The sequence below is a fragment of the Primulina eburnea genome, chromosome 10 (genome assembly GCF_022965805.1).
Source record: "Primulina eburnea isolate SZY01 chromosome 10, ASM2296580v1, whole genome shotgun sequence".
NCBI classification, from domain to species: Eukaryota; Viridiplantae; Streptophyta; class Magnoliopsida; order Lamiales; family Gesneriaceae; genus Primulina; species Primulina eburnea.
The window spans coordinates 15,358,650-15,384,716 of NC_133110.1; the positions used below are offsets into that span (position 1 = coordinate 15,358,650).

At 37.0% G+C, this 26,067-nt stretch overlaps 1 protein-coding gene across 2 annotated transcripts; it reads left to right on the forward strand.

Moving 5' to 3' along the window:
- The first annotated feature begins 8,984 nt into the window (after window positions 1-8,984).
- On the forward strand, window positions 8,985-12,064 carry LOC140803142 (polyadenylate-binding protein-interacting protein 6-like). 2 transcript variants are annotated; one of them, XM_073158842.1, is made up of 3 exons: window positions 8,985-9,112; window positions 10,093-10,580; window positions 11,672-12,064. In XM_073158842.1, exons 2-3 carry the CDS (start codon window positions 10,137-10,139, stop codon window positions 11,840-11,842), a joined length of 615 nt encoding a protein of 204 aa, XP_073014943.1. In that variant the 5' UTR covers window positions 8,985-9,112; window positions 10,093-10,136; the 3' UTR covers window positions 11,843-12,064. The 2 variants fall into 2 exon arrangements, with proteins under 2 accessions (XP_073014943.1, XP_073014944.1); XM_073158843.1 differs by having other exon boundaries at window positions 9,019-9,112; window positions 10,111-10,580.
- Window positions 12,065-26,067: the final 14,003 nt, after the last annotated feature.

Below are 26,067 nucleotides of genomic sequence, written 5' to 3' on the forward strand. Positions count from 1 at the left end.
AGTTGGAATTTTAAAAGACACTAGAGTTTATTTGCTCAAACCAACTTTGTTGTATTGCGATAATAAGGCAGTGATTCATATTGTTGCAAATCCATTATATCATGAGAAAACTAAACATATCGATATTGATTGACATCTAACAAAGGATAACATACATGAGATGCTTATTGAAACAACGTATGTTCCGGCGAATCAACAACTATTCAGACATCATTACAAAGACTTCGAGAAGAGTACAACATCAATGTTTATTGTCAAAGTGTTAAATTTTTGTCAAGCTTGAGGGGAATGTTAGAAATAAAACAAGAGTAGGCTTCATAGCTAAAGTCGTACTCTTGTTCTTTGTTTCTTTGGTAGAAATATATAAATAGGTTGGTAATTGTAGACAAGAGCAAGTTCTTTTGAATGAAAATTCTTCAAAGGCTCTAGCAATATTAAGTTCTTGACATGAGGAGATCTCTTGTGAGACGGTCTCACGAATCTTTATCTGTGAGACATGTCAACCCTACCGATATTCGCAATAAAAAGTAATACTCTTAGCATAAAAAGTAATACTTCTAGCGATATTCACAATAAAAAGTAATATTCTTAGCATAAAAATTACTACTTTTTCATGGATGACCCAAATAAGACATCTGTCTCATAATATACGATCTGTGAGACCGTATCACACAAGTTTTTGCCTCTTGACATATAATACTATTTTTTTTATAGTGTCGATCCTTAACACATATAGTATGCGATGAATTTTTTATTTGTTGTCAGTGTTACCTCTATTATTTTTTCTCTTTCCACTTTACTCCTAATAATTTTATAATGATCATTTTATCCTTTGAAATATTTTATATATACGGTATTGATTATATTCTATAATAGTGTATCAATTTTTATATAAAAATAAATAAATCCAATGTATTCGCATAAAAAAGACTAGGAGCTACTTCAATTAAATTTCTTATACCAAAATATATTTTCACTCATTTAATTAATTAAGGAAAAATTGGTTTTAAATCTCCAAACCCAAACTTATATTTATCCTAACTCCCTACACTTAAAAACTTTGCCCAAACTCCCTAAAAAGTTTAAAGTTGACAAAAATACCCTTACATATTTTAATGATCAATTTTCCTGGGGAAAATTGTATCAGAGCCTAGGTAAAATTATTTCAAACATACAAACTGATTATTATGAAGTAATTAAATGTTTGAGGAGGAGAATTTTCTCAAATAACATGAATCTGAATCCAGGTTTAAGATTAATTATTTACAGGATTTATTCCAAAACTCCGGAATATTTGAAACAGGAAGATCTAACCAATGTTAGATATCAAGAAGGAACTTATCAAAGTACTAAGGTAAACTTATGATTTAAATAACATGTTCTTAGAAATAGTACCATATTCCTCTAAACTCTCGGGAGATCTTAGAGAAATTCAAAAGACAGTACAAATTATGGAAATATGATGTATTATGTACCACAAAATGTGGAGAAAATCCTTGAAAACCATGAAGAAATTATTGGAATATTAAAGGATATTCAAACAAGAATTCAAATCCTAGAACAACAACCAAGTTCTAGTAAGAGAACTTCAGAAGGAAGGTTGCCACTATCTTTTGGTACTGAACCCTTGTTACATCAAAAAGGAAATGCCAAAGTAGTGTTAAAACCTTTGACTGAAGAAGAAAAAATGATCAATCTAATTAAATCTGTCTCAGAAAAGAAGTTAATCTGATGACAACTTTAGAAAGGATTGGTCTCGAGGATCTACAAGACCTTGCAGAATCATTTGCAATTTCAAGGTCGTAGATATGAAGATGAACACAGCGGGAGGTGAACAACCTTCTATAACTTGGTCATCTTCTCAGGAACCACCAAGAGAAAGTGTGGGATCTCAGAATATAAATATGAGAGAAGCTCAACCCGATTTTCATACTGGTGGAGAATCACACCCAACGGGAACAAGGACAAGGAGAAATCGAATTCCCTTGCACCAAACACCCTATGGAAAAACTGTTTTAGAACCTATACATCTTTACGGGGTTATGCTTAACCTTTATGTACTAGATTTCAAAAACAGATAAGATCTTATAGATGACTGGACATCTACTATGAGAATCGCTGCAGGAACACTTGATCTCAACAGAGAAGGATTCATTAAACATTTAGAAATTATTCTTATGGGATCAGTTAAAATTGCTTGAGATATGACTTCATTAGACACTAAAGAGTCAATCGTAGCTAGAGAATCTCTTAGTGAGATAGCTGGAAAAATAGCTACCATATTCAAAGCACAATTCATAGGACTAGACTATTTTAACAGTCAAGATACAAAGAAGAGGAAGAAATATACTCAATCTCTGTATAGCCTTGAATTACATGATATTTGTTTAGTGGATGAATATATTATGTTATTCACTAAATATAGATGGAATTCAGGGGTCGAAGAAAATATAGCTATGCAGCTTTTCTTATAAGAGAATATGTCTCTGGCAATCCATATAGGTTGGCAAGAAGAACCTCTTTTCTCAAAGGAAAATTGGCAGAATGATGTCATATGACAACATTACAAAAGAATTACAAACGCTTAAGGGATATCAATAAAAAAACTCCTTTGTGTTGTAAAGAAAATGATCTTCCAACAATTATTGGAAGTAAACCACAAAGGAAGAAAATGAACCATTTTAGACATCATCCTTACGCCAGAAGTAGAAGAAGTTATTGGAAACCAAAAACAGTATGGTCTAGACCGAAAGTCAGATCTTACAAATCTGGACAAAGAAGTGGACCATCAAGAAGTAGGATACCATCTCAAGCATCGAGTACATCTCGAAGCACATGGAGAACACCTACAAAGAAAACTTTAAGAAGAGCTCACACTTGAGTTAATGAAAGTTTTAAGGATTGTAACTGCTGCACATATGGAGCAAGATTTCATATTTCGACCAACTATCCAGAAAATGAAAAAGAGGAATAAAATGCTTCGATCCAACCCCGAATATTGAAGAAGCATTTTATTACAAGGATATTATTCAAGTATACCAGTTTGAGGATATTGTCTCAGACGAAAGTATATATGAAGACGAAGAAGTTTTAAGTCAGGAAGAATTGGATGGAACTGAATCGAAATCTAACTGAAGACGAGGTGTTTTGACACGAGACACATGAAGATTTGTCTAGTTTCTTTATCCAGACAACATTATCCAATAACATGGTCTAGAGGATCCTAAAAAAAATCCTTGTCTTCAGAGATATCAAAGATTCTCTGCAGGACAGATAGAGAAGTTCTTAGGAAGTCTTGGCCTAAAAAACATAAAGAATCATCTAATCTATAAAATTTCCAGGAGGGAAATGACAATTCCAATGGAACTTACAGGAAATAAAATGGAGATGCAGTTAATCTCTTCTGAAGAAATTAAGGAGGAATTACAAAAACTCAAGATAGAATTAGCACGAACCATGTCATGGATTCATATCGAAGCAATCCAGATTATGATAAAAGCTACTTTCAAGGAAGGAATAGATTCACCTATTGATATTGCTATATGCGATAAAAGAATGGATAATCTTCAAGATTCAGTACTGAGAACAATATCAGGAAATCTCTGTGTAGGAGAAATTGTATGAGTAATTTATCCAAGAATTGCCTATAACCTGACAGATCGAGATTTTAGCCATGCCTTGACATTGCACCAGAATTTCAAGAAAAAGAGGCTAATGAAACAAGGTAATAGACCATATTCTATTACTTATCAAATTTCATATGCTCTATCTAATACACATCATTCAGAATTGTTTATTAGAAATGAGTTTATTGAAATACCTAAGATATTTGGAAAATTTGCTCAGACAATTTATCCAAAAAGAATTGAGTTTCCTTTAATACAGGAAACATATATCCAAATACAAGACAAACCGATTCTACAGAGGAATCAAAGTCTTAGATTGAAATCAAGAAGACTATCTTTTCCAGGCGATAGAATAACGAGTTACAGATGGGAAAAACTCTTGTCCAAGAAACCCAACAGGAGCCAAGAAGCTTTTTTACAATAGGAAAGCTTAGATGCCCAGAATGATGGAAAAAGTAGAAATAGTATTTGATATCATGAAGCAAAGAAATCAATTTCCTTACAATACCATATACTATTTAGAACAACTTATGATATGAACTTACCAAGGAAAGATTAAGATCGGAGAATTGGAAGTTAATATTAAAGGAATTCTAGGAAAAGACCCAGATCGATTGGTTCTTGTACTAGAGTTTCTCGATGAACATACGTCTTGGAAACGTCTAGAATATTTAATGAAGTTTATGGCCGAGGAAAAAATGTGGAAAATTCAATGACCACAAGCTCATTATTGATATACATTCTAGTAGGAATATTATATGAACAATATAAAGCAGAATACTTTACAGCTTATATTGATTCAGGTGTTGGAATCTGTACACCAAAAAGAGGAGTTTTTCCAAAAAATTTGGAAGAAGAATTACCAAAGATAGCTGGACGAGATATTTCCAGAAGAATCTTGATCTTGTGTAAAGGGATGAAGATGACGGAAATTATAATCGTAGGTGCTGGGCAAACCCCTTGGTATAAGGTCAAAACACCATCGATTTATTTTCATAATACACGAGCTGAAATTTTGCTAGGAAATAATTTCCTACAGATGTTCAAGTCCTATACGCAAGAAAATGAGACTAGACGATTAGTATTCACAACACCATGTGATAATAAAATCATAGTCCAGCGATTAAGAGAGGCATATTACATAAAACAGTCAATTCAATTTCGCAGCAAGCGTGGTGATGAAGGAAAACTTATGAACCCAAAAATGAAGGATTCTAGACGGTTTGGAGAAACAATGCTCCAACTAAAGCATATAAAGAGCTCCAACCAGAAGAAATAGAATGCATTAAGATAGTTCTACATAAGAATGAGGTAGAATTCGAATATAAAGTATCATTATAAGATGTCAAGAGAAGGATAAAAAAAATTACAATGAAGATCCCTTGGCATTGTGGAATAAAAATCAACTTCAAGCCTGCCTTAAAATTAAGGAAGGAAAAAATATTAATTTGTCTGATGCAAGCCTATTCCAATGAACATAATTGATCAAAGAGATATGCAAATTATAATCAAGGAACATTTGGACCTTGGTTGATCAAAGCATGAATTTCACCATATAGCAGTCCAGGATTTCTTGTAAGAAATCATGGTGAAATTAAAAGGAACAAACCCAGATTAGTTATTAATTATCAAGAAATTATAAGATTCTGGAGTTTGATGGGTACTTCATACCTAGTAGAGAACATCTAATTAGTTGCATACGCAATGCAAAGATATTCTCTAAATTCGATTGTAAGTCTAGATTTTATCAGATTAGGATGCAGGAAGAAAACAAGAAATTTACAGCTTTCTCCACACCACAAAGACACTATATCTAGGAAGTATTACCAATGAGATTGACTAATTCAACTCAGATATTTCAAAGGAAAATATATAATCTCTTTAAAGATTATTTCAAATTTATGTTTGTCTATATTGATGATGTTTTAATTTCATCTAAAAATATGGAGGAACATATCAAGTATTTAGAACTCATTTCTAATGTTTATAAAAAAGAAGGACTGATTCTATCAGAAAAGAAAGCAATCATTGCCACAAGAAAGATTGAATTACTTGAAATAGAAATCGATGAGTCGGGAGTAATTTTGTTGGATCATATAGTAGAGAAAGTGCAAAATTTTCCAAATGAGTTAAAAGAAAAGAAACAACTTCAAAGTTTTCTAGAAATTGTTAATTTTGCGGGGATATTTATTAAGAACCTAGCAAAACACATGAAATTTTTCAGTCCAATATTGACAAAAAGATACAAAATTTATATGGTCAAAAGAACACACGTAGAGACTTAGTCAACTAAAGGAGATTTGTAAAAATCTTCCGAAAATAGCTATTCTTCTTGATGAAGATGATCTGGTATTGTAAACAGATGCCAGTGATCATTGGTAGACGGCAGTTTTAACCAAGCTCACACCAGAAGGAGAATATTCATGCAGATATTGCAGTGGACTTTTCTCAGATGCAGAATCCAAAAGATGACATATCAACGAAAATGAATTTTATCCAGTAAAAAATGCTTTTGAAAAAAGCCATTATTTTTACTTGCAAAGAAATTTACTTTAAATGTTGATAACACAAATGTGAAATCTTTCTTAAGGAATATAATTGAATCTAAACCTGAGAAGGCAAGATTATTAAGATTGCAAGCTCTATGTCAAAATTATATTTTTGATATTGTGATTATAAAATCTCATGAAAAAATTCTTGCAGATTTTTTAACAAGACATGGACAACGTTGATATCGATGCCATAATGAAAATGCAAAGGCATTTGAGGGAATACCTTGAAATGCTTCAAACCGAGTTCAACAAGCTGGCCTTAAACGCAGAAGTTGCGGGAAAGCTACAACAAGCCGATAAGAGAGTTGTCTCTGATCGAATTACAGGATGTTTACAGGCTTATACTCAGTTATGGTCTGTAATACAAAGGTCTATCTTCCAAGGCATTGAGAAGCCATTGGTTTTCCAAATGGAGAGTTTTTGAATATATGACTCTACACCTGGAGCAAAGGATTCAAATACCTCTAGCACAAGTGCTAAGTCGGGATCATCTCCAGAAGAATCGGCTGAAACAAAAATTGAGACTCCAGATCTTTATCTCGAGTCTTCAAGTCAACTCTTCACCTCAGGGATTGAAGAGGGAAGATCAACCTTAGACCTAATAATGACAAGGGTAAATCTAAGGTTTGTAATAATTAAATTACAATTTCTCCATTACAGGTATATCAACAATTGTGGGAGAAATTAAAAGCAAGAGTAGGCATGAACCCGCTACACTCAGGGTTGATGTTTCCGAAAAATATCTCAAGGTATGGATGAAACCAAATTATATACAAAGGAGATCAAAGAATGGTATAAATTCGGGGCTCTAGCCTCAGTTTATACCACATCATCCAGCTTCCCAGAAATTTCAGGACTATCTGAATGGATCAGGAAGCTGTTCATGAAACTTGGGCGAATAACAATTATTTATCTAGAGGAGATATTCTGGAGTTATACTTCTTCAGTACAACCCCAGAACCAGCAAGGAAAGGATCACACAAAGCCTTTCATTTCATCAAGTTAAGGAGGTCATATATGAAAGTTCAAAAATTCATTAAAGATCCTCCGACAGAAGAAATACCCCTTGTTGCTTCAATAACTGAAGACGACATTTCTACTAGAAGAGCATGAGCTTTATGGGTCTGTCTAACCGAGATGAACAAAGTCAAGTTTCCGTTTAAATTTTATCATAATTCAGTAAACGGATCATTCCTGTTAAATACCATGAGAGGAAAAACAACAAGTTTTGCAGAAGATTTATTCGAAAGAAGAGAAATATTTTGTGAAATAGCAAGCTGCCAGGAAGTAAAGAAATTCGTCGAAAATTCTGCAACATGGCTCATGTGAGAAGATGTTCAGAACAGATCTGCCCAAATCAAAAAGAGCCAGAATTTGGCAAGGGCTTCAAACCTAGATCGGACAGGAAGCATCTTGCAGAGACATTACCAAGTGGTGAAGGACCACAACCACGATTTCATCGGGGACATCAAAAGTTTAAGATTCCTCGACAAAAATAAGTAGACATGTGACCTTAATCACTTTTCTTGGGGATAACAAAAGTTAAAGATTCCCCGAAAAAAGATTGTGGGCATGTGACTAACCCACTAAATGAACAAGAGAACTTGTACCCAATTACACCTATAAATAAAGAGTAAATGAGAACCAGTAAAATACACAAGAACAAAGTCTGAACTTGAAGAAAATGTACTATACATATTTGTAGGTTTCTAAAGACGCGTCAAGGTAATAAGAAAACAACTGATAAATTTCAAAGCTTTCTACAAAATATTAAAGGAAGTAGGAAATGTGATATCAGCTGACATGTTCCAAACGCATATATACTATTTATGCCTGGAGAAAAAAGCAGAAGAACAAGCTGTTTCTAGATTGATAATCTAGAAAAAGATAATTCAAGAAAAGTAGAGGGACTACTCAACCACTCCCTCAAACCCACTCAAAAGGATAATGCCAACCACAGCCGGAAGGCATTAAAGAAAAGTTATGGCAAGAGTTTGAAGTCTGCAATACAAATACGCCAGGGATTTCTATAAATAATCAGACAGAAAGAAGATGAAGGCATCACTCAACCTATTCGTTTTTCTTCAAATAATTTATCATAATTTCTCTTTCAATTTTATGTGTGCTGTAAGTTCGGCTACTATAAGTAGCTAAACAAATTTCTCTTTTTCTACAGGAGGTTACTATGTAATAATAAATTGTTATGTTTGAATAAAAGAACCAAGGCTTTTGCCCCTCTCATGTATTAGTTTCAGATTAAACTACTTTACTGTGCACCCTGAGGTAGGAAACGAAACAGGGTTATGTTAGGTGATGTTAAAGGAATATGCATCAGGAACATCTGTTGCGACTGCGTGGTTATGCTGTTTGGAGCTGTCTGTAAAATCAAGTGGATATAACCCGACGACACTTTGGTTAAAAAGGTAAATAGTTAGATTTATTATACGGAAGCATGATGAACTATTTATATATATAAAAAAACGATAATTTGAAAATGATATATCGGCTGGAAGTCTTGAGTTGTATGTCTTGAGGCTATATGCTTTCAACAACAGACTCGATATATATAACAATGTCACGTACCGAAATTATAAGAATTAAGGATGTTTTTGAAAATTTTAGAAAAGTAAGGAGTTAAAGACAAAAAATAAAGGAATGATGAGTGAAGAGAAAGTTAAAATGGAAATGGAGAGTGATTACAAATTTCCCCTTTAATTAATATTCACACTTGCATTTTTTATTAGAAACATATATTTTAAATAAAATTAAAATTATCTGTATGAGTATAAATAAATATAAATGTTATAAAAGTGAAAAATAGTTATTTATCTATTGTAAAATCCCCCGAGGCTACTATATCCACGGTTGTTTCTTCATTTCTTCTCTTTCTGGGGATGACAACACTCTAAAGTTTACAGCGATCGCATAATCAAGGTTTTTTTTTTTTTTTGGTCGAATTACATTCGTTGGATTCTTGATTTGATCTGTGAATTACCAAGATTTTGTTCATAAGTCCGATTCTTTGAATTTGAGACGCTTTTGATCAATTGTTGTATTATACAAATTGACGAAACATGCTGTTCCTTCTTTGATGTGAAATCCGTGTATGATCACGTATATATAAACCTGATTTTTAATTTGCTTCTGTTTTCTTACAAATGAATGGAATTGGAGACTATTCTGATTATTTATCGTATTCTCCAAACTGAATAAAGTTTTAAGTTTCCATTAATTTTTCTTAACGTGAAATCTCCGGGCGTTCGTTTGTTTTTGCACCTGAATTAAATAGTTTGTTTTGTGTTAATCGGTTTATGATTTATCAAGATCAAGATGGTCTGATGAATTCTTGTATTCTTAAAATATTTAAGGAAAACCACCATGGTAAGAGCAAGGGTTTGGCATTAGAAAGGACAAAAATAATAAATTGGGGCAACGCCGAAACCTCTACAAAAATTACAAACTAACAAAAGGAAGTCCCATTATATCCACCTTCAGGAACGCTCATGTTAGCATGGGAAACTTCATTAATAAATATCTCCGGGGAAAAAGAGCAAAGTTGGGTAAAGATGAGAAATTGTATTGCCTCTCTGTAGATATGTGAAAAAATCATTGGTATATGTATTGCCAGAAGATCTTGATTCGCATTGCTAAATGTATCAGATCACATTCAACATTAGTTGCTTGGGAACAAACTCATTTAACAGAGTTCTCTAAATTGAACTAGTTTATTCATGTTATATTGATTTGCCTTAGTACTAATGGAATTCTGTATGACCATGAATTTTATAATCTGACATATTAGCTTTATGATCGTGAATCAATTCCTTCAATTGGTTTTCTTGTTATTCATTGATCTTTGATGTTTTGTGGTTTCTTGTTAAAAAATATTATTTTTTGTTTTGGCTTGTCCGAAGTGGAAATTCCTTTACAAGGTCGTGGAGTGTGCGGATTTGCAGTGATGAAGCCTGGATCGTCCACTTTGAATCCCCATGCATCATCATACGTACCACTCTCAAAAAGAGTGGCTGTTGATAAGAGCAAGGATTCGAATATACTTCTAGAATTGCAGAATGAGAACGAGGCTGTTTGGCTTGGACATCAACCAGGAAATACCCAAGGACAGCTCGGAAATGTCTCGAGTAGTTATTTACCTAATGCTGGTGCTTTCCAATCTGCTGAGATTTCTAAATGGAAGGATCGTCATGCTGGCGAGATTTATGCTTCGTCATCTTATTATCAAAATGATATGCCTGAAAGGTCAAACTCTGATGAAGAATCTGATATGGATTTAGCATATCTTCAGATGGCATTTCCTGGAATATCAGAAGAGTCTATTTCTGAAGCCTATATGGCCAACAGAGGTGATTTAGATGCCACAGTTGACATGCTGAATCATCTTGAGGTTGTCTTTTTTAACTACAAAAGTTTTTGAATTATTTAAACTTTTATGCATGCATTCTGATTTGATTATGAAGTATTTCCCCCTATTGTACCAGTAGTATCTCGCTACCTTCCGTGTTCTGCATTTGATATTACTATTATTCTGAAAAATGACAAGTAAAAGACTTCCGGGATTTATGTGCTTTTGTTTTCCTCGGTGTTTCTTTTGTTATAGTTGTCCTTAGAGAAGAGCCTCAAGATTTTTTCGAAGTTCATTTTTTTGAAATGGCAATTTATCCAAAGAATATGAAAGAATATTAAATGGTCTATGTCATTTTCATATTCTCAGTTTTTTTATATGAATGCTTCCAATTTTTCCCTTGAATTATGCAATTTCTGTATAATATGTTTTCTATTCATCATGTGCTTCTATTTTTGTATATAGGTGTTCATTTTGTGTGTCCACTTATGTGCATGGGTATTTTCAGTATGTGTTCATCATTAATCAATAAGATCTAGTATGAAGAAAAAAAATTAAAGGGAAGCAAGAATCAAATTTGTAATAATTCCAAAAATCTCGAGCCAAATGCAGCAGAAGCTTATAGTACTTCCACTCACCATGTTAGTTAGTACTAATTGCCATTAGAAGAAAGAGGAGTTGAGCAATTGGAAATTGATGCTTGGACAAAAAATATTGAAGAACCGGAGCTGAAACCCTTGAAGTTTTATAACTTGCGCTAGTTTAAAGACGTAGACATGTTTTCTAGTAGAATATTGACAATGTCTTGAGGTATTATTGATTGTAGTTTTCTTCTGTTTAGGATGTTTATACTGGTACTTCTACTCCTGGATTTTGGCTTGTTTTTATAATCTTCTCTTACACCCTTACCGAACATTGTCTTGAGATTGGTGGACGCATGATTTGTTAATCTTTCAGGTCTTGGTGTCATCGATAAACTACATTAACTTTCCCAGATCATCTAAGTTTGTGCTTTCTGCTTCTAGATTGTTATACTGAATATTTGATGAATTCTTGCAAGTTGAGCTGATCCTACTAGTTTGAAATTTGGACTTGCTTGATAATGATGTACGGCATTTTTTCAAATTGTGCAGTATGACCATATAGATTACTCTGAAAAGCTTCCTGACTCATTGGACATAGAGGATGTGCCAGAACCTGGTTCTTTTGGTGACTTCGCATCGCTAAAACAAAAGGGCGTGGCAGGAGAAGCTGGATCTTCAATGTCTTCGCCCAGCTTGCCCTCTGCTAGCTCAACTTTTTGAAGGCGATATTAGCATTTTACAGTCCTTTGCACTTGTGGATACAAATTGTAGAAAACAAATCTTTCCTTTTTCTCCTTTTTTAAAATCTCTTCATTTTTGTCCTATAGCTTGTAGATTTGATTGATAGTTCGACGATTGTTGTGATGGTATCGTGTTGTTTTAAAGTTTTCTTAGTGATCTCGAATTTTTAAGATGGTAATTGTTGGCATGACATTTTTTTTTTTATATTCGCAATTATAGTTTTTTTTTAATAAGAACACTTCCCTTTTGTTTAAAATATAGTTTGGTACATGGGATAAGGAATGGATTAATAAATAATCCTCCATATCCTATGTTTGGTACCTTTTTAAAAAGTCATGATATTGTCATGAGCTTTTGATAAATAATTTTTTAGAAGGGTAAAATGTCTCTTTTATTAAGTGTGATAATTTTAATTTAAGGATAAAATACACTACAAATTACTTAATTACCCTCAATTTATAAATAATTTTTATAAATTTATGCTAGTAGGTAGAAATTAAAATCAAATAAAAATATTTTTATTTATTTTTATATATTATATAATATGATAATTATATAAATGAAATCGAGATAATTATATAAATAATTTTTATAAATATCAATAAAATTATTAGTATTACACGATTAACCTTAAAAATTGATATTTGACTTGACTCACAAAATCAAGAGTTCAATTATCATATTATATAATATATAAAATTAGGTAAAAATAAATAAATATGCAAGCACTATTGGTGCATGAACAGATAAAAAATATGAACTCAAGCAACAACTTTGAAATTATAAAATTTATTATGATAAGGTTAATTTTGTCATTACAATCTAATATATAAATTTAATCACTCTTATCAAAATCATATCAAACATTAAATATAATATCTTACATCTTATTTATCCTTAACTTATCTTTATATTATATATCACATGTTTATCCTATCACGTGTACCAAATTATGCTTTAAAATAGTGTTTGGTAGCGTGAACGATCGTTTTACGGATTAATTTAAAATGTTCCATTTTTTAATACATATCTTAGGCCCACTCAGAAGATTGAAAAGTAATCAAACTGGTTTCCAAATGAGGAAGACAACTCAATTTTCTCGATTAAATCCAATAGAAATGGACAACTTTTTTCCCATCATACCAGCATGCAAAAGAACTACAACAACAAATACTTTTCCCTGCATCTTCTTTTTGATGATGGATGTTATCAGGATCAATGGAATATGAAAGATTATATCGAGTTTGGCCTCTCAAACGAGCACAAGGCACTATAAATAACCCATTTAAAACTTCTTAAATATTTGAGAGAATATGATAAGCATGCAATTTAAACATAAATAAACATCGAAACATTTTATCAAACACGTGCAAGATTCTGATATTTTATAAAACACATAAAATGCTTCAACTATGATATCAATATAACAACAATAATTAAATGACATAAAATAAATAGAATCGAATTTGTTTATGAAAGTTCAAATTTCAAGTCTTTTTATGTTTCATTTTCTTCATGTCCGAAATAATTTCTATAATGACCGTAATTTTTTAAAAATAAAGCGGGATCTTTTTAATACATATTTTACGAAACCACGAATCAAAACATAAAAATTCTAATTTTAAAAATAATACCTCTGTCATCATTAAAAAAAAAAAAATTTAAACGTATTATTGTTCACCCATCGACACAAATATTAGACCTCAATCCATTCTCAAATTACTAAACTTTAATTTAATTCATCATCGTCAAGGAAAAACATATGTTAATACTAATAGGATGCAGAAAGCATGAAATAAGATCGAATAAGTGCTCTTCAACCTCGGACTGCATATCCTAGCTAGCGAGCATGCATCACCTCAATCGTTCGTACATGCATTAATAAAAGTTAATGAGCCCGATGACTCAACAAATTGTTCCGAATATAACAAATAATTTGTAGTAAAAAAGAAGACATGCTTTGAGCTCATAATCCTCAAAACAATTAGAATAAAAAGTTATTTTCTCACATACGCATATTTGGAAAATGTATGTAACAATTTATAAAAAATATCTCCTCACCTTACACATCGAGCATAAACTAGTACCCGTAAAATTAATCAGTCAAATTTTCCTAAAAAATAATCTTGTAATATTTCTTTAATTTTTGAAATGTGGCTCAAAAATTCCTTATAGTCATTAGTCATAACCATTTGGTCAAACATAAAATATCATGGAGCTAGGTTGGCAGAACTCAGAAGAACTCCGACTTGAGAGCTAAAACCCAAAGCCCATAATCAGTCAAATTAGTAGAGAGAACTCAACGGTCAAAACCAAAAACCCGTAATCATTCAGAGTGATAGAGATGTCCAGATTCAAAAACCTAAACTCAAAACCCGTAAACAACCTGATACCCTCATTAAAACACGGGTCATGGATTACTCGGGATAATATATGGATAGCCCAAATCATAGTAAATCTGTGGGATGAATTCTTCTGAAGCTGGGCAGGGGGATGCCCATGACGTCTTCTCCCCGGGCTATCAGAAACCCAGATTTCATACAAGCTCTCGGGAGGCATTCTACCCGGGCTACCTTAGAAATAGCACCTCACTCGAGTGCACCAGTATAGGTTACCTTATGCTTAAAAATCATTACTGTCAGAACCACAGAGGTTTGGCGTGTCAGAGAAGTTATCAGAGGTAAGGTATGGACAGCCACCTTATCCTAATTAGCAGGTGGGCACTGAAAACAAGGTAATAATGGGATTTCATCCTATAAATAGAAGGTATGTATTTCATTTGAGAGATTTGAATATTTTTGCTTCTAAGATCTTGGAATTCACGTATATTCACACATATACATAGTCATTTTTTTCTTCATCCTTCACCTGTTGACTTAAGCATCGGAGTGGCCATGCCGGACACCCCTGCGACACACATTCACGAGTTTGTTTCTTTGTTTGCAGGACACGGTTATAGCCATATTATCAGAGATATACCTTCACCACAAGATATATCTCCTTGCTCATTTTCCCAAACAAAACTCTTATCAGATCCGGTGGATTGCCCCGACCCTGCTCACCCAATCCACGTGGATCGCATCATTGGCGCCGTGTGTGGGAAATAGAGCTCAAGATGAAGACATGTTATGAGATCGATTTGGGAGGTAATCGTTGAGCTATAATAGCTCGGTTCTTGAAATATTGAACACAGATGAATTAAATCAAGTTTGGTTTTCAAATCAAGCGGAATACACTCGTAATAATCCTTCGTAGAAAAGCCGATTAAACATTTTGTAAAGCATTTACAAAATATGCAAATTGAATGAGTAAAAATATTTTGGTTGAAGCATTTTATCAAAAACTTGTATGCAATATTTTGGTATTTGAAGAACACATAAAATGCTTCAACAATGCATCTTTAAAACTATGAAAATGATAAGCAATGCAATAACTAAATAGACACGAATTTATTTTTGGATGTTCGGAGACTTCAAATGCTCCTATGTCACCCCTTCTTTCCTTTGGGAAGGATTCACTAGAAAACTTTGATTTATACAACTCTTTGTACAAACCCACTCAGCTAGGACTTACTCACTGCCTAAACTGAACTCTTAGCACTCAAGATTGTAGGTAGCACCTCAAAATTAGCATATTGTTTAATGTCTCATATGCAAAGACTACAAACACATTGTTTTACGTCTTTGTGTGAAGACTCATTCAACTAAACTTTGAAGTTCAACTCTCTTGTATATGTGAGTGATTGTGTATGAGGAATTTTTCTTTACAGTGTACATCTCAAATATATCCTCACAAAAGGGCTTGTGCTCTCAACTAGCTGATTTCTTCATGCTAATTGCCCATATTTTGAATCCTCTTCAAAAGCTCTTGTTTGATCTTCAATATGTTTTATTTATAGGCTCCAACAATAATATATACGTTAGACACAAGAATATGACCGTTTGAAAAGTTTATGTACTGTTTCCGGAATTGAAACGGTCAAATTCGCCTTGCTGGACATTTTCCCGACTGGTCAACTCTTGTCAACTCAACTGGTCGTTTAGTTCAACTGGTCAGCAGCTGGTTCAGTTCAGTTCAGTTGGTCAACTACTGGTTCAATTCAGTTGGTCAGTAGTTTGTTCAGTTCAACTGGTTCGGTTCAGTTTCAGCTGGTCTGGTTCAGTTTCAGTTGGTTGGTCAGCTGGTCAGCAGTTGGTCCACTTTCAGCTATTGTGCTGAAATCAGCCTAGCTGATTTCAGTTTGTGCAGAACCAGTAGCTTCATCGTCATTTATCAGCATCTTAGGCTTTGAATCAAACTTTGTCTTCTGAAGATGATTTGTAGATATCGTCTTATCTTTCCAACGCATACTGCATCGCTTCATTTCGATAACCGAGCTGAGAGATATGACCAAAATACTGCAGCTGCTCAAACCAAACTGGTTGATGTCTTCGTGCGATCAGTTACGATCAGTTATGATCAGTTTGACATAGATAACATCCGATTTTTCCCAACTGACGTGAAATACAACTTTTTCCAAATTGCGTTTTCTGATCAGCTCAGTTGGTGGAATGTCATTTGAATCATCCATTTGAGAGATATCATCAAAATACCGAAACTTGCCAGAAATTCAGTTTGTACAGAATTCAGTTTTAGCTTGCTTCTTGTGTTTGCAACTTCACACTTGAGTAACTATGTTACAAATAAAATAACAAGTTTTGTTAACATAAAAATCAAGATTGCGAACATGAAATGTTCCAACAACATGGATCCTACCAGAAGGACAAATCAAGATGTTTCCCGGGTTCCTGGAGATGATGCACTTATCTCTGGACAAGGTGGTCCTCTGCCCACAGGATCTCCACCTGTTATTAGTTTGTCAGAGGAGGATTTGGCTGGGATTATATCCGATGCAGTAGAGAAGGCCGTAGCAAGAATGGCCCCTTTCTCATCATGCTACACAACCTGAAGGGGAGCAAGAGCGAGAGCAAGAGGTGAGGGATGAGGAAGTGAGAATGGATGAGAGGAAGTCTAGTGCCAGTTCTAAGTATCCTACAGTGGCCGAGGAGTTAGAAGAATTGAAGCAAAAGAAGAGAGTTTTGGTGGGGAAAATGGAGAGTCAGAATCATGCTCGGGTAATCACTAAAGGATGCTTTTTTGTAGACGCCATTGTCTGAGAACCTCTGCTCGGGCATTTTAAATCTGCAAAAATCAAGGATTATGATGGTAGAGCTAACCTTGAGGAACATTTGGCCCGATTTGAGAACATGGACATGCTGCATTGCTATAGGGATCGAATCAAGTGTAAGATGTTCTTAACTACTCTGGTGGACTCGACCCAGAGGTGGTTTGAAGGATTGTCCCCTCAGAGCATTCAATCTTTTGAGGATTTTCAAAAGGTGTTTTTACATCACTTAAACATCAGCAAAAAGTATAAAAAGACTGCTTTTAGTCTTTTTGAAGTAAATAAGAGCCCATCCGAAGATTTAATCGTGTTGCTTTGGATGTTCCCTCCTGCGCCCCGGAGACCAAAACTACTGCATTCACTCAGGGGCTAAGGGAAGGGGTATTTTTTCGATCGTTGACCAAGAAGACGCCTGGGGATTTTGAAGATCTTTAGGCCCGGGTGGAAAAATATATTAATATGGAGGAGGCGCAGAAGCAGAAAAGAGAGGCTTTGAAGAGAGAGATAGAGGTGTGATCGGGTGGCCAAACCCGAGGAGAGAGGGTAGAGGAAGGGCAGTCCCGAACATTTTTCTCAACATGTGCCTTTAAAGATTTCCCGGGACAGAGAAGTACAAGAATGTAGTGCAGAAAGATCACAAGATCTGAATTGCACTCCACAGCCTGCTAGGCCCAAAAAAAAGGGATATGTACCCTTCATAAATTGTGTTTTCATAACATAGAGCACTGCCAGGACTCAGTGCCCGGGAGAACTCGAGAGGTGCCCCTAGTGGGATGAGAAATCAGGAGCCCGAGAGAAAGAAGATCTCTCCCCCTGCCTTGGGGGTAATCAAAATGATCTCTGGAGGTTCTACCGGTGGTGATTCCAATAGGGCTCTGAAGTCGAGAAGTATGAGAGATTGTATGGAAGTTGAAGGAGTGAGGAGGAGTAGGCGGTTATTAGCTTTGGTCCGGAGGATTTTAAGGATGTTAGTCTTTCCCATAATGACGCTCTGGTAATCCAAGCCCAGGTAGAAAATTATGACATCATGATGGCTTTTGTCGATTCGAGCAGTTCTGTAAATGTTATTTTTAAAGAAGCCCTCATACAGATGGATTTACAAGGGTACCAATTGGAGACATTGGAAACAACACTTTTTGGCTTTGCTGGCCACGCTGTCTACCCGGAGGGAGAGATTATCTTGCCCTTGACTCTGGGCACCAGGGAATTGAAGAACACTGCCATGACCACTTTCATTGTTGTGGATGCCTCTTCATCATATAATATTATTTCGGGGCGGCCGACAATGAATGAATTGAAGGCTGTAGCATCCACTATCATCAGAAAATAAAATTTCTAGTGGAAAAACCAAGTAGGAGAAGTCCGGGGAGATCAGTCCTCTTCCCGGAAGTGTTACGTGGAAGCAATCAGGGTGGATAAAAAAGGCGAGGAAGGAGGAGAAGAGAGTGAGCAGAGATAAGGAGGAGGAGAGAGTAGTGGAAAAGGGTGATGTTCATTTTGTAGCGGAGGAGGAGCAGGAAGTGGTGGAGATTGGGCCAGGCAGGGAGATCCGGATGGCTCGATATCTCGACTTATCTACCCGAGTCAGTTTGTTAAACTGTTTAAAATCTAATCTTAATTTTTTTGACTAGTCCCAACAGGAATTGATCGGGATCTCACCCCTGATAGCTGAGGATCATCTGAACATCCTCCTGGAATCTCAACCTATTAAGCAGGAAAAGTGACACTTTGGTCCTGAAAAAGACAAAGCAATTGATGTACAGGTTCGAGATTTGTTGCAGGATGATCAAATTCGGGAAATACAATTTTCTACATGATTCTCGAATTTGGTGTTGGTACCAAAGGAGGCCGGGAAGTGGAGGATGTGTGTTGATTTTAGAGATCTCAACAAGGCTTGCCCCAAAGACCATTATCCTTTGCCCATGATTGTTCAGTTGGTGGATTCCACCTCTGGATATGAATTACTCAGTTTCATGGATGCTTACCAGTGGTATCATCAAATTCCCCTGGCCAAAAGTGATCAAAATAAAGACAGCTTCATTACCTCGGGAGGCACATTTTGTTATGTGGTTATGCCTTTCGGGTTAAATAATGTCGGGGCTACATATCAGCGTCTGATGAACATAGTATTTGAGAATCAATTGGGGATGAATGTGGAGGTGTATGTTGATGATATCTTGGGCAATTCTCGAGAGTCTTCTTGCTTTATTCTTGATTTGGAGGAGACTTTTTTCACTCTCATGCATTATGAGATCAACCTCAATCCAGCCAAGTGTATATTTGGAGTGAAGAGTGGTAAGTTTTTGGGTTTTGTGGTTATTGACCGGGGGATCAAGGTGAATCCTGAGAAAGTCAAGTTAGTACTAGACATTTCATCCCCTCGATCTGTCCGAGAAGAACAAAAGCTGACCGGGAAAATTGCTTCACTTTCTCGGTTCATATCCCGATCTGCACATCGGAGTTATCCATTCTTCTAGGTCCTTCGAAAGGAACAACAATTTGGATGGGATGAGAAGTGCGAGCAAGCCTTCAAGGATCTTAAGAGTCACTTGGCAAAACTTCCTGTTTTAGTGAAGCCAGAGCCCGAGGAAAAGTTGTTTTTATATTTGTCCGCTACAGAGTATGATGTCAATTCTGTACTTATAAGTGAGGAAGGATCTTATCAGAAGGATGTCTATTATGTCATCCATGCTCTCAGAGGACCCGAGCTCCAGTATAGTTAAGTGGAAAAGATAGCTCTAGCCTTGGTTATGACTGCCCGAAAACTGCGGCCTTATTTTCTGTCGCACCAAATTATTGTGCTTATCAATAGTCTTATGACTCACTCGGAGGTATCTGGAAGAATATGACACCGAATACAAGCCTCGGGTTGCTATCACAACTAATTACTCAGCATATAAAGGATATTTATGAGGCTAAGGTTGACAGAATGCTTAAATATCTAAAACTCATTAATGCCCAGGCAAAATCTTTTATGGATTGGAGTATTAAGTAGATCTCCCGAGAGGAGAATGGGGAAGCAGATGCTTTGGCCGAAATGGTCGCTTCCTTAACAGAAGACAATACTATAGAAATATTGCATGTTACCCGGCTAATTATTTCCATGGAGGATGAGATGCTACCAGCACCAGAGGATTCCTGGATGACGTCTTTGATCAAGTTCATTGCCCATAATGAATTACCTGAAGATAGAGCTCAAGTTCAAAAGATCAAATTACAAGGTCTCGGGTTTGTTCTTTTAAATAACATCTTGTACACGAGATCATACCAGGGACTTTGTTGAAGTGCTTGTCTATGGGAGATGTGGATTATGTACTCCGGAAAATTCAAGGACGCTGAGGGGAGCATCTCGGAGGGACAACATTGGCCCGAAAAGCAATGCTTGCTGGATTTTGGTGGCCGAGTATCACCCAAGATTCTTCTCGAATTGTCTGAGGTTGTCAAGGTTGTCAACATCATTCTAATTTTCAGCACAACCCGACCAATCTTATGAAACCAATTTGGGAATCTTGTCCCTTCGACTAGTAGGGCATGGATATTGTGGGACATTTCCAATTTCTCGAGCTCAAAAGAAATTCCTCTTGGTACCAGTGGATTATTTCTCCAAGTGGGTTGAAGCGGAACCTTTGGCTAGGATTACTGAGAAGGAGGGGTTGAAGCTTCTTTGGAAGAACATTTTGTGCTGGTTTGGAGTTTCCGGGAGATTAATTTCAGACAATGGAAGGCAGTTTTAGGGGAAGGAGATCACATCCTGATGCCAAGAAATGAAAATCACTCAGTCTTTCACTTCTGTTGCTTACCCTTAAGCAAATGACCAAATAGAGGTCGTAAACAGAATTATTGTCCAGGCCTTGAAAACTCGGCTGCAAGACAAAGGAAAAGACTGAGTGGAGGAGCTACCTATTGTCCTTTGGGCATACAGGACTACTCCTCGAGCACCTACTCAAGAAACTCCTTTCAACCTGGTGTATGGTTCTGAAGTAGTTCTTCCTATTGAGATTGGACAATCTTCTGCCCGGGTAGAATCTTATCCAGATGGCAATGATCAGAACTGGGATATGGAATTTGATCTTTTGGAGGAGAAGAGAGAGTGGGCTATGATTCGAATGGAAGCTTATCGAAGCCGGGTTATGAAATCATACAACAAGCGAGTCCGAATCTAATACCTTAAAATAGTCAATATGGTGTTGAAAAAAGTCAATCCAGCTGGAGATGTTGGTAAATTGGAAGCTCGGTGGGAAGGACCTTTTAAGATAATCCGTAAATTTAGCTCGGGAGCTTTTTATCTGGAGGATGCTCAAGGACACTCTCTCAAGCGAACTGAAATATATTTCATTTGAAAAAGTATTACGCTTGAAAGATGTAATTATTGTTTGAAGATATAATGAAGTTCTTTTCTTCTCAAAAAATTTTATATCTAAACTCGGGAGGAACAATGCCCCGGCTAATATATAAATCTCGGGATTTGTTCCCCGGCCCAGGGCTCCGTACTCTAGTTATCCTATAATCCTAGGGCTCCATACCCTGGCTCGGGGCTCCGCACCTCGACCACTCCAAGTCTCGGGATCCATTCCCAGGCCTAGGGCTCCGTACCCTGGTTATTCTATAAGCCCAGGGCTCCATGCCCTAGCTCGGGGCTCTGCACCTCGACCAATCCAAGTCCCAGGATCCGTTCCCCGGCCCAGGGCTCCGTACCCTGGTTATTCTATAAGCACAGGGCTCTGCACCTCGACCACTCCAAGTCCCGGGATCCATTCCCCGGCCCAAGGCTTCGTACCCTGGTTATTCTGTAAGCCCAGGGCTCTATACCCTAACTCGGGGCTCCGCACCTCGACCACTCCAAGTCCCGGGATCCGTTCCCCGGCCCAGGGCTCCATACCCTGGTTATTGTATAAGCCCAGGGCTCCATACCCTGGCTCGGGGCTCTGCACCTCGACCACTCCAAGTCTCAGGATCCGTTCTCGGCCCAGGGCTTCGTACCCTGGTTATTCAATAAGCCCAGGGATCCATGCCCTAGCTCGGGGCTCCGCACCTCGACCAACCCAAGTCCCAGGATTTGTTCCCCGGGCCAGGGCTCCGTACCCTTGTTATTCTATAAGCCCAGGGCTCCATACCCAGGCTCGGGGCTCCGAACCTCGACCACTTCAAGTTCTGAGATCCGCTCCCCGGCCCAGGGCTCCATACCCAAGTTATTTATCAAGTCCAGGGCTCTGTACCCTGGCTCATGGGCTTTGCACCACGATCATTTACTAAGTAAATTGATTTAGACCTGGCTAAGGGCTCAATATTCCGATCACTTATTGAAAATACTGGTTACTTTCCAACACTTAGAAATTTCTCTAAGTAGTTAAAATTCTACAAAGAAGAATAACCCGGTTATTATTCATGACTTAAAGAATTTTAGATCTATTTAAGGAAGACAGTTCAGAAAAATAAATTTCATTAAAGAAAAAACCCCTAAGGCAAGTATTACAATCAAGAAAATGAAAAAGAATTACAATCCAATTCTAAATCTATTGGGCTTGAGGGGTCCTCCTCCCCTTCGGCATCTTTGGGAAGGGATGCTATGGCTCGTTCAAAGTCCGAAAACTCTTCCTTATCTTCTGGAATTAGATCGGCTTCTTCAAATTGCTCTCGAAACTTGTCAAAATTGGTCCGGAAGAAAGAATAAGCCCGATCTCCAACTGCTTTTTTGAATTCCGGAGATTGGAAGAAGTTTGCCTGCCACTTGTCCTTATTGTACGCAGCAGCAGCTTTCACCCGGATTTGTTGTGTCTCTACCTGCTCGGATAGAGAATGATTCCTCGACTCCAACACAGATATAGTCCCTCGTGAGCTTTTTCCTGGACGAGGCCTTCATTAGCATCATCTCTAGCCTTCGCTAGATCTGCTTGAGCCGCTGAGAGCTGTTGGTTGGCCTTCTCTAGGGCAGCTTGAAGGCCGGCAACTGGTTTATCATGAGTTGATCTAACCTGGGACAATCCCCCTTGCAATTGTTCGTGAAGATCTTGGGATGCCTGGGCTCTATTATTTGCAATTGTGGCCACCGAAGCTACCTCTTCAAAGTCCGATATCAGCATTTGAACACACTGTTTAGAAGGAGTTAGTTAAAAAAAAAAAACAAGGAAAGCAGAAGAAAAAAGAAAATCAGAAAGACTTATGTAAATGATTTGATTGGACCCCTCAAAGAGCTTGAAGGTTGGGAGGGAGCTCTTCAGATGCACCTCCTCAACAGGAATGAGCATTTGTTTAAGAAGCCTAAGTCCAGTTGGAGTGGCTCCCTCCGTGAAGATATTGGCCTGGGTAGGCAGATTGGGCTGCTGACGTTCTTGGAATGGCCGGCTTTGGGAAAGAGGGGTGGATTGTGTTGTTTGGGAGGTGGTGCCCTGGCCTTCTCTTTGGTTGCCTTCAACCAGTATCAGTTCCAAGCTTTTTATAGCCTTTCTCTTCCTCTGGATTAGGGGAACATTGTCTTCAGGCTCTTTTTGGGAGTCCTCCCGAGTCGCCTCCCGTTGTTGCTGAGTTTTTGCCCGAACAGATTCATGCAGCCGGGCCACCTCCTCCTCGGCCATCTTTTTCTTCTCAGTCACCGCTCTCCTGGCTGCAAAATTGAAGGCAGCCCACTTCTTGGCAAAGTCCTCCTGCATTTTGGAATTATCTGAAAAGCCAAGGAAGGAAATAAGGTTAACTTAAATTGGCATACAGAGAAGATAAAAAATAAAATTCAAAGAATTAAGAGTCATCGGGTTGAACGCCCGAGACATCAACTTCTTCAACTACCCGGTCTATAGGGTCTTCAGATCGGGCACTCAACCTGTATGTTATTAAATTTTCCTCGGAAATGAGGATGGAAGAAGAAAATTTTTGAGCTTCCACCAGTTCTTGGCTTCGGGTATAAGGTTCCTCGAATTTATAAGATTTAGGGAGAGATGGTTGTGGAGGAAGAGTAGAAAGAAACCCGATCAAATAGGGAAGGGAGGTCGAGAGTTTTATATAGAAGAAACGTCCTTTCCATCCCTTCTAGGAAGAAGGGATATCATCAAGTAATCAATATTTGAGCAGAGCAGATAAGGAGAAAGCATTATCTCCCAGCCGACAAACGAAAAAATAGTGAAGAACAAGAGGGTTAATGAGAAGGTCATGCATTTTGAAAAGGATATAGGTCGAGACCATAATCCGGAAAGAGTTGGGATGAAATTGATTAACCAGTACACCAAAGAATATGAGGACCTCAATAAAAAAAAACAAGAATGGGGAATCGAAGGACATTCCTAACATGGTCCCGGAAGAAAGTATTGAAACCAGGTAGAGGGTGGTCAACCCTATCAGAAGGACCGGGAATTAAGATGGGAAAAGAAGAGGGGATAGAGCCAAGAGACATAAGTTCCTCGTCCGTTCCTGAGCGCAAGGTGCTGATCATTGAAGCAAACCAAGGAACTCCCGGAGCCTCATAAGAACGGGCCTTGCCCTTACCCATGTCCTTTTTCAGAGCTCAGGAAGGGCCGGAAGAGGAAAATTTTTGTTTCACGTTTTTGGGTTTTAAAGAAGATTGTGGGAGAATCAAGGTATGTCAGACTGGTCGCATGCTAAGAATACGAAACGTTTCGGACTGTTCAAATTCTAGGGCATAAGTCATCATGACATCATACATAATACACGAGAATACTAAACGACAAAAATATTCTTAAAACCAGGAGATATGAGGCCCAGCCTATTCTGTAAGTCCAGGCCCGTACCCTGGCCCAGGGCTCCGTAGGAGACATGAGGCCCCGACACATCATCCCATCTCTAGGAAACATGAAGCCCCCGATGGATTTATAGCCCGAATTGATCATCTTTTTGTTGAATTCCAAGCATGATTGATCGGATAACGAGTATGAATTAAGGGATGTGTAGTGATACCCCCATTAGAGCATGGGTCATGGATGACCCGAAATATTATATGAATAGCCTAAATCATGGTAAATCTGCAGGATGAATTCTTCTGAAGCTGGGCAAGTGGATACCTGGGACGTATTCTCACCGGGCTATCAGAAACCCAGACTTTCAAACATGCTACCAGGAAGCATTCTAAGGCTACCTAGAAAATAGCACCTCACTCGAGTGCATTTGTATGAGTTACCTTATGATTGACAATCATTACTGTCAGAACTACATGAGTTTGGCGTGTCAGAGAAGTCATCAGAGGTAAGGTATGGGCAGCCACCTTATCCTAATTAGCAGGTGGATACTGTAAACAAAGTAATCATGGGATTTCATTCTATAAATAGCAGGTATATATTTCATTTGAGACATCCGAATATTTTTGCTTCTAAGCTCTTGACATTCACGTATATTCACACATATACATAGTTTTCTTCTTCATCCTTAACCTACTGACTTAAACATCAGAATGGTCACGCCGGACACCCTCCGACGTCCATTTACGAGTTCGTTTCGCAGGACATGGTTATAGCCATATTATACAGAGATATACCTTCATCACAAGATATATCTTCTTGGTCATCTTCTCAAACAAAACTCTTATCAGATATGGTGGGTTGCCCCGACCCTGCTCACCCAATCCACGCGGATCGCATCACAACCCTAACCTTGCCACAATACATTTAAAACATTTATAAGATTTCATTCTAAACTTGCATACACGTGCTTCTTGAGTGACTCCATTTTCGAAAATAACACTCCATTCGTAAAATTTAGTTAAATTTTACTCACTTAGGCAAATGCAATTTTAAAATTTTTTCAATAAAATTCTAATTTAATTTTCGATAACCTACTCGATTTTTCTTTCAAATTTCAGTAAATAAAATGGAACAAAATGACCAACGCACGGTTCTTCCATGCAAAAAATATAGGATCGGATCCGAGTCTTCACCCGAGCGACGTGCGTGCAGCTAGTGTTTGAGTAGATTACCGACAAGTTAAGTGGTGGCTGTTAATTTTATTGAGTCATGTATAATAAATTCTTTATTTTAATATAATTTATGTTTTATATTTATTTTGACGTTTATTTTATCTTTATACACATACAAGACACATA